The sequence below is a fragment of the Zalophus californianus genome, chromosome 7, assembly GCF_009762305.2.
Source record: "Zalophus californianus isolate mZalCal1 chromosome 7, mZalCal1.pri.v2, whole genome shotgun sequence".
Lineage (NCBI taxonomy): Eukaryota > Metazoa > Chordata > Mammalia > Carnivora > Otariidae > Zalophus > Zalophus californianus.
The window spans coordinates 143,326,426-143,340,808 of record NC_045601.1 but is presented as its reverse complement, the minus strand read 5'-3'; the positions used below and the strand labels follow the sequence as shown (position 1 = coordinate 143,340,808).

At 44.9% G+C, this 14,383-nt stretch overlaps 1 protein-coding gene across 1 annotated transcript in view; it reads right to left on the bottom strand.

Annotated features, from left to right (window-relative positions):
- The window catches only part of CARMIL1 (capping protein regulator and myosin 1 linker 1), a 314,559-nt gene that overhangs the window by 187,816 nt on the left and 112,360 nt on the right, over positions 1-14,383 (bottom strand). Inside the window, exons 3-4 of the mRNA XM_035728384.1 lie at positions 7,450-7,500; positions 3,122-3,181 (exon numbers count right to left, since the gene is read on the bottom strand). Of these exons, the coding sequence (XP_035584277.1) occupies positions 3,122-3,181; positions 7,450-7,500 (111 nt within the window). The remainder of the gene's footprint in view (positions 1-3,121; positions 3,182-7,449; positions 7,501-14,383) is intronic.

The following is a 14,383-nucleotide window of genomic DNA, read 5'->3' as shown; positions in this document are numbered from 1 at the left end:
CACAGGGTGACACAGAGAGCTCAGAGATGTCTGCACACACAGGGGGTTGCTTACAGGAAAGGAACCGTTGAACGTGGGTAATCTATTTTGAGAGTAAATGATAAGCAAGCCCACTCTCTGTTCATAAGGGAACATGCCACCATCTCACACGGATGCTTACGGCAAATAAAACCCTGGGAAGCAGCCTGTGGAAAGAGCAGTCACAGCAATGAACTCTCAGCATACCCAGCAAGCATGCAGGAGTGTGGGAGACCCAACAGTAATAAGGCAAGAAAAAGAAATAAAAGATATTAATGCTGGGAAAGGAAGAAGTGAAATTGTCTTTATTCACAAACAACACAATCGTCTATGTAGAAAATGATGAAATCCATTTTTAAAAGCTACTAGAACTAATAGGTGAGTTGTCAGGATGCAAGTTTAATATGCAAAAGTCCATTGTGTCTATATGCCAGCAAGAAATAATTAAGAACTGGAATTTAAAACAATACCACTTATAATAGCATCAAAAAATACAGAATACTTGGGAATAAATCCAACAAAAGATGTGTAAGATCTGTATGCTGAAAGCTACAACAAAACACTGCTGAGAGAAATTAAAGAAGACCTAAATACGTGTAGAAATACACAGTTTTCTTGGGTCAGGGACTTCAAACTGTTAAGATGTCAATTCTCCCCAAATCGATTTATAGATTCAATATAATACCAATCAAAATATCAGCAGCCTTTTCTGTAGAAACTGAGCTGAGTCTAAAATTCATAAGGAATTGTAAAGGACCCAGGATTACTGAACAACTTTGATAAAGAAGAACAAATTTGGAAGACTAATACTATCTGATTTCGAGTCTTATATAAAGCTATAGTAATCAAGACAGTATGGTAGTGGCATAAAGACAAACACACCACATTTCTGGACTTCAGTCCAGAAATGGACCAACACTTGTGAACAACTGATCTCCAACAAAAGAGAAAACCAGTTCAGTCTTTCAAACAGGTGGATATGCTATACATAGGCAAAAAAAGACAAAAAAAGAAAACTACACCCCCCCAAAAAACACAAACAACCACACCCAAAAAAAACAACAAAAAAACCCCAACTGATCCATATATTGCTTTATATACAGAAACTACTTCAAAGTGGATCATAGAGCTAAATGTATAACGTAAAGTTGTAACACTTCCAAAAGCTATAGAATATTCTGCGACCTCAGGTTGAGCAAAGATTTATTCAATATTACACCAGCATGATCCACAAAAAAAAAAACCTGACAAACGGAACATCATTAACATTTAAAACTTGTGCCCTTTCAAAAGCACTGCAAAGAAAATGAAATGACAGGCCACAGACTGAGAAAAACATATGTGTAAATCGTGTATCAAAGGGATTTGTATTCAGAATATACAAAGAAACTCTTAAAACAATAACAAAACAACTCAATTAAAAAAATGGCAAAACATTTTAACCAACACTTGAACAAGGGAGAGAGATGATGGCAGACAAGCAGATAAAAAAGATACTCAATATCTTTAGTCACTGGAAAAATGCAAATTAAAACTACAATGAGAAAGCATCACATACTTTCCAGAATGGCTAAAATTAAACACACTGACCATGTCAGTGGAGGAAGGATGTGGAGGAACGGGACCCTCACGCACTGCTTGTTCATGGCAACGTCAGATGGTACAACCACTTTGGAAAACAGTTTAGCAACTTCTTAAAAAGTGTTCCTACCATACAATTCAGCCATTCCATTCCGAGATATCTACCCATGGGAAATGAAAGCCTCTATCTAAGCAAAGATTTGTACACATAAATGTTCACAATAGCTTTGCTTGTCTTGTCAACAACATGAACAACTAACTTTCCCTCACCAGGTGAATGGATAAAGCAGCTGCGATACAGCCACACACTGGAACACAACAAAACACAGGAGGACACAACAGGACACAGCAGGACACAATGCAACACAACGTAACACAACAGAACACAGGGGACACAACAGAACACAAAGGAACACAACAGGACACGACAGAAACACAACAAAACACAGTGGACCACAAGGGGACACGACGGGAGACAACAGAACACAATGCAACACTACTCAACAATGAAAAGGAAACACTGATACACGCAACAAAATAAATCGATCCCAAAACAATTATACTGATGGAAAGAAGGCAGGCAAGAAAGAGTACACACACCATATGACTCCATTCACACACAGTTTTAGAAAATGCAAACTAATCTCTAACTGCAGGGAGAAGATGACCGCAGATGTCTGCAGAGGAGGAGAAGCAAGAGGGAGTGTCTACTGGGGGAAAAGAGGAGACCATGGGATGAGGAATAAATCTGGTATCTCGACTGTGGTAATGGTTTCATGGGTACACATATGTCAAAACTTAATCACACTGTACACTTCAGTTTGCTGCATAGTACTTATTATAGCTCAATAAAGCTGTTTTTAAAAATCTACATCTTAGGGACACCTGGGTGGCTCAGTCAGTTAGGCATCCAACTCTTGATTTCGGCTCAGGTCATGATCTCAGGGTTGTGAGATCGAGCCCCGCATGGAGAGCCACCTCAAGCCCCACATCAGGTTCTGCACTCAGTGGGGAATCTGCTTGAGATTCTCTCTCCCTCTCCCTCTCCCTCTATGTCTTCCCACCACGCTCTCTCTCTCTAAAATAATAAATCTTAAAAAATTTTAAAAATAAAAAATAAAAATCTCTATTTTATTAACACCAAAATATTCATGTATCACTATATTCCCAAAAAGAACTTAGATGGTACTGTATAGTAGCTATGAGATTTTAACCCTAAACCTTGTTGTACAAAATCTCACGTTTACATCACCAGCTCACATAAGAGCTCATTAGTTCTTCTCAGACTGAGTTCCAGAGAATGTGTTTTCCTTACGAGAACACATTCCCAGCCCCTACCCACCTAGCCCCCTGTTCAGTCTGTCATTCAGAAACTTCCATTTTCCCTAATCTTGTTTTTCTACATTATCTCAAGAGAATATCAATAGTGAAACCAAAATAGGAGTTTCCCAGTTTCAGAAACTCAGGAAAAGGTGAGGACCCCGCAGTTAATGACACACAGGAGGCTGTTGCTGGCACGCACCTGAGCTGACTTGTTGCAGATGACACCGTGAATCTCCAAGTAGCTGAAGGTTAACTCGAGCTGCAATTGAAATAAAGACCTGAAATGAATGAGGGTGACAAAACCTATAATTTAAGGTGAAAATGCTACAATTAGAAACAGTCTGAGAGCAAAACAAGGTACTGGGCATCTTCGGAAGGCAGGCTAGCTTAACTAGTCTCCACCGGTGCACTTAAGATATGACCTTGATTTATCGTCTTTCAGAAAAGTATTCTTCACTTTACTAAAGGGTTGAAAGGAAGCTACAAGTCTGACTTTTTAAATTTCATCCAGGGACAAACTCAATGGAAAGTCTGAATGAATAAATACTCCATTTATTCACTGAGAAATGAATGTATAAGGTGAGCCATATAAATATACTTTTTTCTCCTATTTCAAAATTTTGCTCCAGAAAGTCCCATCAAGATGACAATGTTGGTTTTCCCTTCTCTCTAAACCCTTACCTCTTTGGGTTACACTCTGGCCACTTACTGGAATCATCATCATTCCTTCCCCATCTTTCATAAAAATGCATATTTTGAATGGATTTAGAAAAACACAACACGTAGGAATTTTAAACTGGTTAAATGAAACACACATAGTTAAGTAAAAATCTTCTCTCTGTGTGCAGATAATTGATTTATTTCCTTCCCATTTTAATAAGTGATCTTTTCTCTCTTCTCCCATAATCGGCATTTTTTTCTTCTTCAAAATACCTCCAGTCCCACACTCTTCCTATTTTTCCTGGACAATAGCCACTAATCTTTCCCCCAATTTTGCAGTCTTTCATCCGACTACAGCAAACAATCCCAGAGCACTCTGTGTCAGAGGAGACCGAGTGAGATTAGTTTATTTGACCTCTTCACCTTCAAACTAGAAAGGTAAGGGGAAAAGCACCCACCCAGAACCAAATGCACAAGACCCTGAGTTGTGCCCCTGGGGGCTATGTTGTACCCTACACATTTGGTAGGATGAACCTTAGAACAGAGAACCCCTGAATGTCCAGTTAAATATCTTGATGTATAGCACTGAGGGCCAGAGGTAGAAAAGTTACTCTTTCATTATTCACTTAGTCAACTCACAGATGTATATGGAAGGCCTACTATGTACCAGAATTGGAACTGAAAAGAAGAAGGACACATCTCTCTTGTCCTCCAAGAGTCAAACACAGCACTGGAGGCCCATTTTAAACATTCTATTTGAGTAGAAGTCCTCTCACCTAGTATTACTATCAAGACCAATGCTTAGCTGGGTTTTGAAAAGTCACCTCAAGCAGGAAATTATTTTTTAAAAGTATACATATCTACCTTTAGTCGGTTCAAATTAAAACTTCTAAACATCATTTCATTTGCTAGCCTTTGACAGAGTGACCACATTTCTTCTTTGAGAAGAACCTACTGGCTGGCCCTGCAATGGCATTTCCTCTGGGAGCCACAACCATAAATCCAAGGCACCCAACGTCTAATTCAAGTCTCTCTAAAATGGAGGGAGGGGCGCCTGGGTGGCTTAGTCAGTTGAGCATCTGACTCTTGATTTCAGCTCGGGTCACGATCTCAGGGTCATGGGAATGAGCCCCGCGTTGGGCTCCATTCTCAGAGGGGAGTCTGCTTGTGACTCTCTCTCTCTCCCTCTCCCTCTGCCCTTCCATGCGCACCCCACTCTCTCTCAAATACATAATCTTTAAAAATAAATAATAAATAAAATGGAGAATTTGAAGACACTCGCAAAGCAACTTGAGGGCATAGTTTTGCTGAATTATTAGGCTCCCCACCACCCAGCCTTTAACAACTGTCTGGTCCTTAACAAGACAGTAATTTATTTTTACATAATGCACCTTATCAATAATCAGTATTTCACAGACACTCCCTCCTTTCACAGCCTATTTCACTGCTATGTGAATACCTTGAATTAAATAAATGTACTGTTATCATTACAACTGCTATGAATAGGTTTGGAAACAAACCGCCGACCCTCAGTGGGCACTCATTCAACTGGTGGGAGCAGGTGTGGACAGGTCGGGGCGCTCACCACCCAGGAGCCATGAAAACGCAGGTGGCGCAAGTCCACACCCTCAGGCATGGCATGGGCAGCTGTGATCAATTTGGCCGAGTGAGGTTATAGCTGGAGGTCAATTAAGATGCTTCCACGGCACCGAGGCGCTGTCACTGGGAGAAGCAAAGTGTCAGGGAGCAGGAAAGCATGGAGACATTCAGCGAGGCTCTGAGAAACGACTTTTCAAGTTTGGCAAGCAAAGAAGGGGCAAAAAAGGGAAGTCCAGGCAGAAGAGAAAGAATCTGCAAAGGCACAGAGGCATCACAAGAACTAGGGCTAGGCAGAAGCTAGACACAGAGCCTGTAGTATGGGCGATCCCTAAGCAAGGACAGTCCCTGCATCTGTGATTCTTTGGGCGTCCCAGCTTTCCCAAGAGTGAGGAGGGGCGTCCCTGAGCCAGACTGAAAGACGCAGTGGCTCTGGGCAAGACGAGGCAGGAACACCTGAGGATGCTTTTAAGGCAGCACCACAGATAATCGTGATTGGTCAGATGCAAGGAAGGAATTAACCCAGACTATCGCTAGCCCCCCACCGCTCTCCCACTCACCCCACCTCTACCTGCGCCCCAGCAAGTCCGCTGCCCACAGGCAATAAGCAAATGGATACGTGACTGTCCTGCAGAAATGTACCCCCACACCACAGGCAGAAGCCTGAGCCTCCACCACCCACCTTACGACCTGTTTCCCTCCCCCCACAGCCCCCCCACACCCCTGCTCCCCAAAGCACTGTGCTCTTTCCACCACGGAACCGTGTACCAGTGGAAGATCCTCGCATCTGCCTGGCTGATGGGGGGACGATCCTTCAACCCAGCTTCTCTGTGGGTCCGTCCCTGATCTGATAATTACCCATTCCTGCCCACAAAACAGAGCTGGGGCCTTCTGGGGTGATAGCAAAGTTCTATTTCTTCATGTGGGTGTGACTGCAGAGGTACTGGCTTTGTGATTCATCACAGAGATGTACCTTCCTATTTTGTACATTTGACTGCATATGTGATACATTTAACAACAGAAAGACAAAAGAGAAAATGTTCAATCAGCGCCCCAAGAGAAGACATCTATGCCATAATCAGTACCTATTGTACGGTACTGTTTTGAATATAATTATTTCCCCCAGAAAATTAATGTCATCGACATGGGTTTTGCATCTCAGCCAAGGTGTACTGTGGCACATGAAAACCAGGGGGAAACATGAACACAGATCACTTTAGAAGAAAAACTGTTCTTCTCTATTTGTGATGCTGACAATAACAGAAATCAGAACCAATGTCCAAACCACCCTAGCCAGGCCAACGTGGAACACGATACACATCATAGGACAAAGCCAGACCTTCACTCAGGGCAGAGCAAGGGAGGGGGCAGTATGGGATCAGCCAGCAGAAGAGAGGTGGGTGACTGCCCAAGAGGTAAGGCACCCTTCCGCGTGAGAACATTTTTAAATAGGGGAAACATACTATTCAGGGGCCTTCTACTCAATAGGCTACTTGACTGTTTCTCAAGCTCATAAAATTTCCTTCTGCAATTAATTTTTCACCAGTGGGATAATGGTTCATTCACTTTCTTACAGCCTGCCTTGGGATGTTTTAATATAAAGGCAACATAGCCCAACACCGTTCACATAATAATTGATTTCATTTATGATACATTAGAAACAGACTCACTTTACATTACCAAAAGGGGCAGGGGGAAACGTCATAAAATTTAGCATTTGTATAATCAGAAAGAAAAAAGGCAGGAGACACCCTGAGCCCTGGACTAGCAAACAGTGGGTTGGTATCTTGGCAAAATTAAACAGATCCTTTCAAGAACAAAGTGATGTCGTGGTCTTTTTCATGGGCAACCCCAGAGTACACACAGAATGCCTGAGACACTCTCCCACCAAGAACGTACCCTTCACAGCGATGAAGGTTATTGCCCACATGTCAAAGCCTTAGAAAAATCTGCCAATCCTGGACCAAGGGAAATAAGAGCTAGACTTGATGCCCGGGTGAGAGAGAAAAATGACTGGAATCCACGAGCCTCAGGGAGCACAAAATGCTTCCCCACTTATCACAGGATGCTTTTACACAAGAAGAGGAGAAATGATGGAGTAAAAACTGTTCGTCATCACAACGCTGAGGTGCTTTCTGGGGAGAAGGAAGGAAAATATGTGTGCTAAGAGCACTCTAGCCACAGCCTAACTCGTGAAGCCCCCATCACTGAAGAGTGAGCGTGTGTGTGTGTGTGTGTGCGCGCACGCGGTGGAAATGCAGTGACACTTACCTTGGTAGGGATCCGTGCTGTTACAAGGAAGGCTCGGCATGATGTGAGCACCTGCAGGAGAGAAAAGCAGCATCAGTGTAAGTACCACCAGTAGGACTGGGAGGCTCTGGTGTTACCCACAGGACTGAGGGACACTAAGGCACTGAGAGGCCACAGGGCTTGGCTCCTGGCATGTGAGAAGACTAAGTGAACCGGGACAGCTTGTTTGGCCATGAAGAACTAGTTTTACTCAAGAGTCGCTGTACGAAGGTCTCCCCTGAACAAATCACTTGTGAAATCTCAAGACGCGCAATTGGTCAACAGCCCAAAAGACCAGGAGATTACTTCAGCTGAGTCAACAAGACAGTTCTCTGTGATATTAAAATACAGAGGTCTTATAGAAAGACAGTCATGAGCCTCTGTATATCAACAGCAAACTGAAGGAAGAAGCCAAGTGTTCATGCACACTTTCCAATTACAACCACCAGCTACACTGGCCCTCCGGCTTCCCTTTCTCTGTACACCAGCAGGGAACATTTACACAAGGCCCAGACAGCGTGACGGATGAGGCTTCTAAGCTGTCCCCGACTATGTCTCTCAGCGGGCTTCTCCCAGTCCTCGAGACAACATTTATGGACGTTCCAATTCCAAAACAGCTAAGAACATCTGCGGAGCCCAGAGGACTCCACGTGCCCAGCAGAGGCTAGAAATGGTTTGAAGCCAGGCTTGGAGCAGGAATCCCACATCCACAACTGCAAAGATCTAAAGGCACTTGGAGGCCCAGGCAGGCCCCAGGGCCTTTGCAGTGAAGAGATGGAGTACCTGACACTTAGGTTTTGATGGGAGAACTGGCTTTTTTCATTTCCCAAAGAACCTCCTCATCACTAAATTTATTATTTATGATGCAGCGCACACATTTCTCTCTTCCAGGGGCACTAATAGAAGCAACCCCCAGTCTTGTCGCGAGTCTTACGCCCACGGAACCTCCACATAGAGGTAAAATCATAACCAGGTCATTAGACTCACAAGCCAAAAGAGGACTCTATCAGCTGTGACCTAAAACCCACTTGTTTACCGTCTCAGTGTCTAACCTGAGAGCAGGTCCAGAGAAACTCATCACGTTTGCCGGCTTGTGCCGGCTCTGGGACTGGACCCTGTGACCCCTGGCCCCCAGCGTATTAGATCTCTACACCTTCTCCTCAAGTGCGCATTACGTTCAATGACAAAAGCCCCAGACAGGAACATGCAGCCTTTCCAGTATCTGGAAAAATATATTACGCTCTGTGAACATTCCTGCAAATGGAAACTGGTCCCACGACATCCAGATCATGTTACAAGCACAGTAGCGACGACGGCCAATACCGCTGGGTACACATCCCTAATCCTCTAAGAGCTGGACACAGTTATTATCCCCATTTTAACAAGAAGAAATGAAGGCACAGCGAGATGATGTAACTTCCCAGGGGACCCAGCAAGCAGGTGGCGGAGCTGGGATTTGAACCCAGTGTGGTCTGGGTCAGAGACTGGGCTTCTAATTCCTTATACGGACTCTCAAATTTTCCAGAACCCACTTCCTTAAGAGTCTACACACACACAAACACAGCTGAGTCACAGGACTTTAAAGCCAAAAGGAAGAAAACAGGTAAAAGCATCGGGAGGATGAGGGATGTTTGAGGATCATAAGGAAAAGAACCCGCCCCTACTGGTCGGCTGTCTGTCTGTCTGTCCTCTGCCTACCTGATTCTATCTGCGTGTCTCTCAGTCTGTGTGTGTCTCTCCCCCTTTTCCACGCCCTGCCGCACCGGCTACTGCCCGCCCCTCCACGCTCCCCAGCCTCTCATTCTCCCGCCCTCCTCTGCTACACTCCCCTGCACTCTGCCCTCATTTCCCAGAGCCTCCCCTATCCTAAGCACTTGAGAGCTTGTGTCTTATTTATGCCCATTGCCAAACAGTAGACACCAATCACAGAGGAAATGCCGCATTCCGGAAGAATATTTCATTTGTAACACAGTCACAGAGACCCTTGAACAAAACGCGAAATAAAAACGACAAGGCATCTTTTGACACGGTTAAGCAATGCGCACCTCAGTAATTAAGTGATTACAAGGTCCCCTGTGTGAATCTAATTAATAAGCCTTAGAAACTAATCTCAAACAAGCACCCAAGCAACGGCCACGTAGCAGCAATCACCAGCACAAGGTGCGGGTCGGCCTCTCGCCCCTCGGCCCGGGCTGTGCTCCCCCCAGGGAACGAAGTCTCCCACAGGCAGCAAGGCCATCCGATGACCTGCCTGCCTTCTCTTGATCAGCCCTCTCCAGATCGGTCACTGCAGGGGGCTTCTAGGTGCCACAGAATATGGTATTAACAGGGTCAGTACACTTTTTAAAAGGGAGGATTAAAAAAAAAACCAGAATGTTCCTATGGATTCACTTTTTGAATAAAGAGCAATCAATCTCTTGACCGTATGTAGACATACGATATGTTCTCATGATCACTTCTGCTTGCCCTCAAGCAACCACAGAGTCTGCAGTCTGTGGTCCTGTGTGCCAACTCCCTTTCTTTAAAAATATTTTTTAAGCACACAGTTTCCTCCAGAAGTTGTACACGGTGTCCTCTGGAATTTGGACACAGGCCAAAAGAATTTGCTTGAAAAGAGCCACATCCATGTGGGAGCCCAGGCTTTGAAGGAAGAAGCTTTCTGCTGGCTGGTCCCCATTTCTGGTCATCATCTAAGGTCCCCAGAGGCACGAGGACTGGTCTGAGAAAGTTTGGAAGGGGGTCAGGTGGGATGGATGAAATCCTCGAAAGCTGACCCAGCCTTTCCCAAGGCTATGCCTACCTGTGAGCACAACAGTGTAGCAATACTTTGCAGCAAAAGTGAAACAGTACAAATGCTACCAATCCAAGAATCATGCCTCTTGCCCCATCAATGCAAACTGGGCCAATAAATGGGGCCATGTTCAGCTGGGAATCCCAAAGAACTTGGTCTCCTAGCTTTCCTGTTCAGCTCCAAGACCACCCCAGGATCTGTGGTCTCGGAGACCTTACGGTGCATACATATGGCGATCACACAGGAAAACCCCTCTGATCCTGACTGATCCTGATAATGAACACCACGTTGGTGCTGGGAGTTAAAAAGCACCTTCCTTGCAGGGTGACCAAATCCTCCCATTTGCCCAGGATGTTTCTAGCCTGAGCACTGAGAATCCTGTGTCCCAGAAACCCAGGACCCTTGCTCAGCCTCCTTGCATGGGTTTTGGAATCAAGAAGGCAGATTTAAATTCTGGCTTTGCTGCTCTCTAGCGGTTTAACCCTGACGGAGTTAGTGAACTTCCCGATGCCTCAATGTGCTCATCTGCAGAACAAAAAGAATATTCCTCTGCAGGACTAATGCCGTTGTTTTAAGTATGATTAAGTGTACTGACCCAGTGTAGATAACGCCCTAGCCCAGCACCCAGAAGGTCTCTGCCACAAACCAGCTCTTCTATCATTATAACTGATGTGATCATATCTTAAATTTCAATTCCCAAATTAAGATTAAGTAGTTACACTTCTTGAGTTTTTAAGTAATTATTTTTGGCAACAGAACAAAACAAACAACAAAACCCACCAAGATTCTGAGACATCCTCTAGGCTGAAATTTTCAGTTCAATATATTTTCTTGCAAAGTTAAAAAAAAAAAAAAAGTGGGGGGGTAGAGGGCATCAGAAGAAATATCTGTGCTTAATCAAGGAAACTTAGTCACCAAGGGCAAGCTACAACCTCCCTCCCACCTCCTCCGGGGAGGCCCATTCTTCCACAAAGGTCTTAGCATGCAAACCACATCTTCAACCCCTATAATGAATTTCCTCTCCCTTTCATTGAAATGCAAGCAGCAGCCTTTGCGCCCTGTGAGGTTTCTCCACTCAACTTTTAACTTCAAAATTTCACTTGGAAACATTTATAAAAATCCTCCCTACTGCTAAGACTCACAGCTTAGCAGAGAAGCCTAAATTTTCTTGTGGAAATGATATATAATGAGGTGGGCTATGGAGCCCTCTCACTGCACACTTATTAAAAACTGAAATAAATACCTGTTTCATCCTCTTTAGTAACTCCATTGCCTAAAGCCTACGACCGCACAGGTAATCCATAAATTCATGCCACCTAAATCCACATTCTCTCACACAGGTCACCAAGAACGCCTTTCCTTTAAAATTGGGCTCTATGCGGCAAACATTCAAAAAAGGGTCTTATACCCCCAAAGTACTCTCTAATTTGCAAGCAAACTAGATGATGAATGCCATTTAATCCATTTACCCTCTTCCAGACTCCCAGTGATGCTCCAAGGGCATCACAGACAAGACCTCTTTAATCCAAGACACCGGCGAGAGAGACAGGCAGGTGATGAGGACCATTATCAACACCGTGGAGTTATGAGTGACAGATGCCCAGAGCCTTGTGCACATTCTCCCAGAAAGTTGACAGAGAATATAAAGTCCTTCCTGGCCCTGAGCCTCTTAACATCCCACTGTACCCAGCCATGACGACCATCAGCCTCTGTAGCTAAAGCAGGAGGACGCTTCACCCAAAAGGAATACAAACAATCCATCATTTTCGTGCAATTTCTGGCCCCCGATCCCTTATAAAACTGGATCACCATACTATTGAGTATCTGTTTCTCTCTGTCATTAATAGATGTGCCCTCACAAGGCAGGATGGTCTAGTACAGGATCTGAAAATTACAGCCTATGGGCCAAATCCCACACGCCACCTATTTTTACAAATAAAGTTTTACTGGGAAACAGCCACATCATTTGTTTGAGGTATTGTCTCTGGCTGTTTTCACACTACAAAGGCAGAGTTGAAGCAACAAGAGATTTTTAGGGCACACAAAGCCTAAAATACTTACTATCTGGTCTCATACAGAAAAAGTTGGCCAACCCCTGGCCTAGTGGTTTATAGGAAAAACTCTGGAGTTGGGCAGTGGTCAGCATTTCAATTCGGTCTACTATCTGTGTACTTGGGCGAACGACTTGAGGAACGACGTTTCCTCTTCTGCCATATGGGAGCAGTCATTGTACCTACACCCATGGAGCCGTGAGGGCCCAGCGGGTCCATCGTATGTGTAAAGCGCTCAGAGAGCACTTGCAGATGACAGAGATGCAATGGAGTGTGCGTATCTGTACACCTCAACATTACAATAAAACCATGAATGCCCACAACCGTGTTAAACCACGAGAGACTTACCCACATGTAGCCTGGGGCTAGCCTCAACCCAGCTGAGGAACAAATCACTACCTTTATGGGCCTCAATGCCCCGAAACCGGAGTAAGAACATTGGAAGAGGTGCCCGTGTCCCCATCCTAACACGCGGGGTGGGTCCGTAACGTAGGGCTACTGTGGGGCTCCCCCCGTTCCTGGACGCTGCTCCTCTCTGGTGTGTGTGGACGGTTGGGAAGGGCAAGTCCCCAGGAAATATCTGCCAAGAGGAATTAATTCCTTCGTGGGGCCCGACTCGCTGGAACGACAGATGCTCCCTCCACAGGGGAGTGAGGAAGCCCCTGGAGTCGGGCTTTGGCTCTCTCACACCTGTGCAAATCCATTTCTTTGTCACCTGGTTATTTCCACCACTGTGCAGAAAACGGAGTGTTTACACACAGCTCGTCAGACACGTCACTTCCTTCCCTCTGCAGTCCCATCACTGCAACTTGTAGGGCATTACCGACGCATGAAAGAAACCAAACATATTTAATGTTCCTCCACAGACGAACATGTGGCTACTTCAAAACATCAATTCTCCTTATGTCACTCCATATCAGATCTTCTTGTCAAAGCACCAGCTGACACAAAACTCTGGAACATGTCACACTGATTCTATTATACGACAAATTTGTGTCAAGCAGAATTGGGCCTAGAAAGGGACCACCTCCTAGGCTATGAAGAAGATGAGTCCGATCCCCAGCTCCAGCCCCTTGGGGTGCAGGTGGGCTCACAGCAGACCTCAGGGCTGGAGAATTCCTGCCCAGAACTCTCGGCCCTGGGTGGTGCTCGGGAACGGGTTAGTCACCCCCGTCCTGTTTATGTTCCAAATGAATTCAACAGAAGAGTCAGAGCCACGCAAGGAATACACAAAACATACAACATGAAGGGAATGGTTGTATTAACCCCATTAATTAACAAAACTTCTGCGTTCCCCAACACAGGACCAGCCAGTCTCTTCTTGAACATGAGAGTCACTAGAACACAATTCTAGCTAAAAATCATAGAGCTGAGAGCATCAGGGGAAGGGCGTATCCAATTCCTTTATTTTACGGATGAGGAAACAGACCGGGAAGGGTTAAAGGTTCTTCTTTGCTTCAAGCAACAGAATTTTAAACACAAATTTAAAAAAAAGGCGTGGGGTAATTCTCATAATCCAAAAAAAACCAAAAAACAAAACAAGAAATAACCAGAGCTCAAGAAGGACAGAAACCAAATCAACTCTGCAGATCCCTTCTGGCTGCCCCTATCAGGTGGATGGACTCCAATCACTATTCATCCATGTACAACCCCAGAGGTGAGGCGAGGACCTCCTGTCCCAGGCATGGCATCCAACAGGGACCATAAAGAATCACGTGAAAGAAAAGACAAGTAACCGTGACGGTGTAGTAACAAAGAACGCTGGCTCCAGAGGCAGAGAGCCCAGGGATGAATGTCCACTAGACCACTTACTACCAGCTGTGTGACTTTGGACAGGTTACTTAGCCTCCCTGTGCCCAGGTCTCCTTCTCTGTAAAAGCATGGAGACAATATCACCTACCCAGACACCATATGTGAGGTACTCAGAACAAAACCAGGTACATGACGGAGTCCAATAAAGGCGTGTCCTTGGACAAGTTTACAAGGATAATTACAGCTAACAACTGGCTATATGGCAGAGCTGGAACAAGAAGTTAGTTTCACCGTCTTTTACCAGAATTCTGTTGCTCTGGTC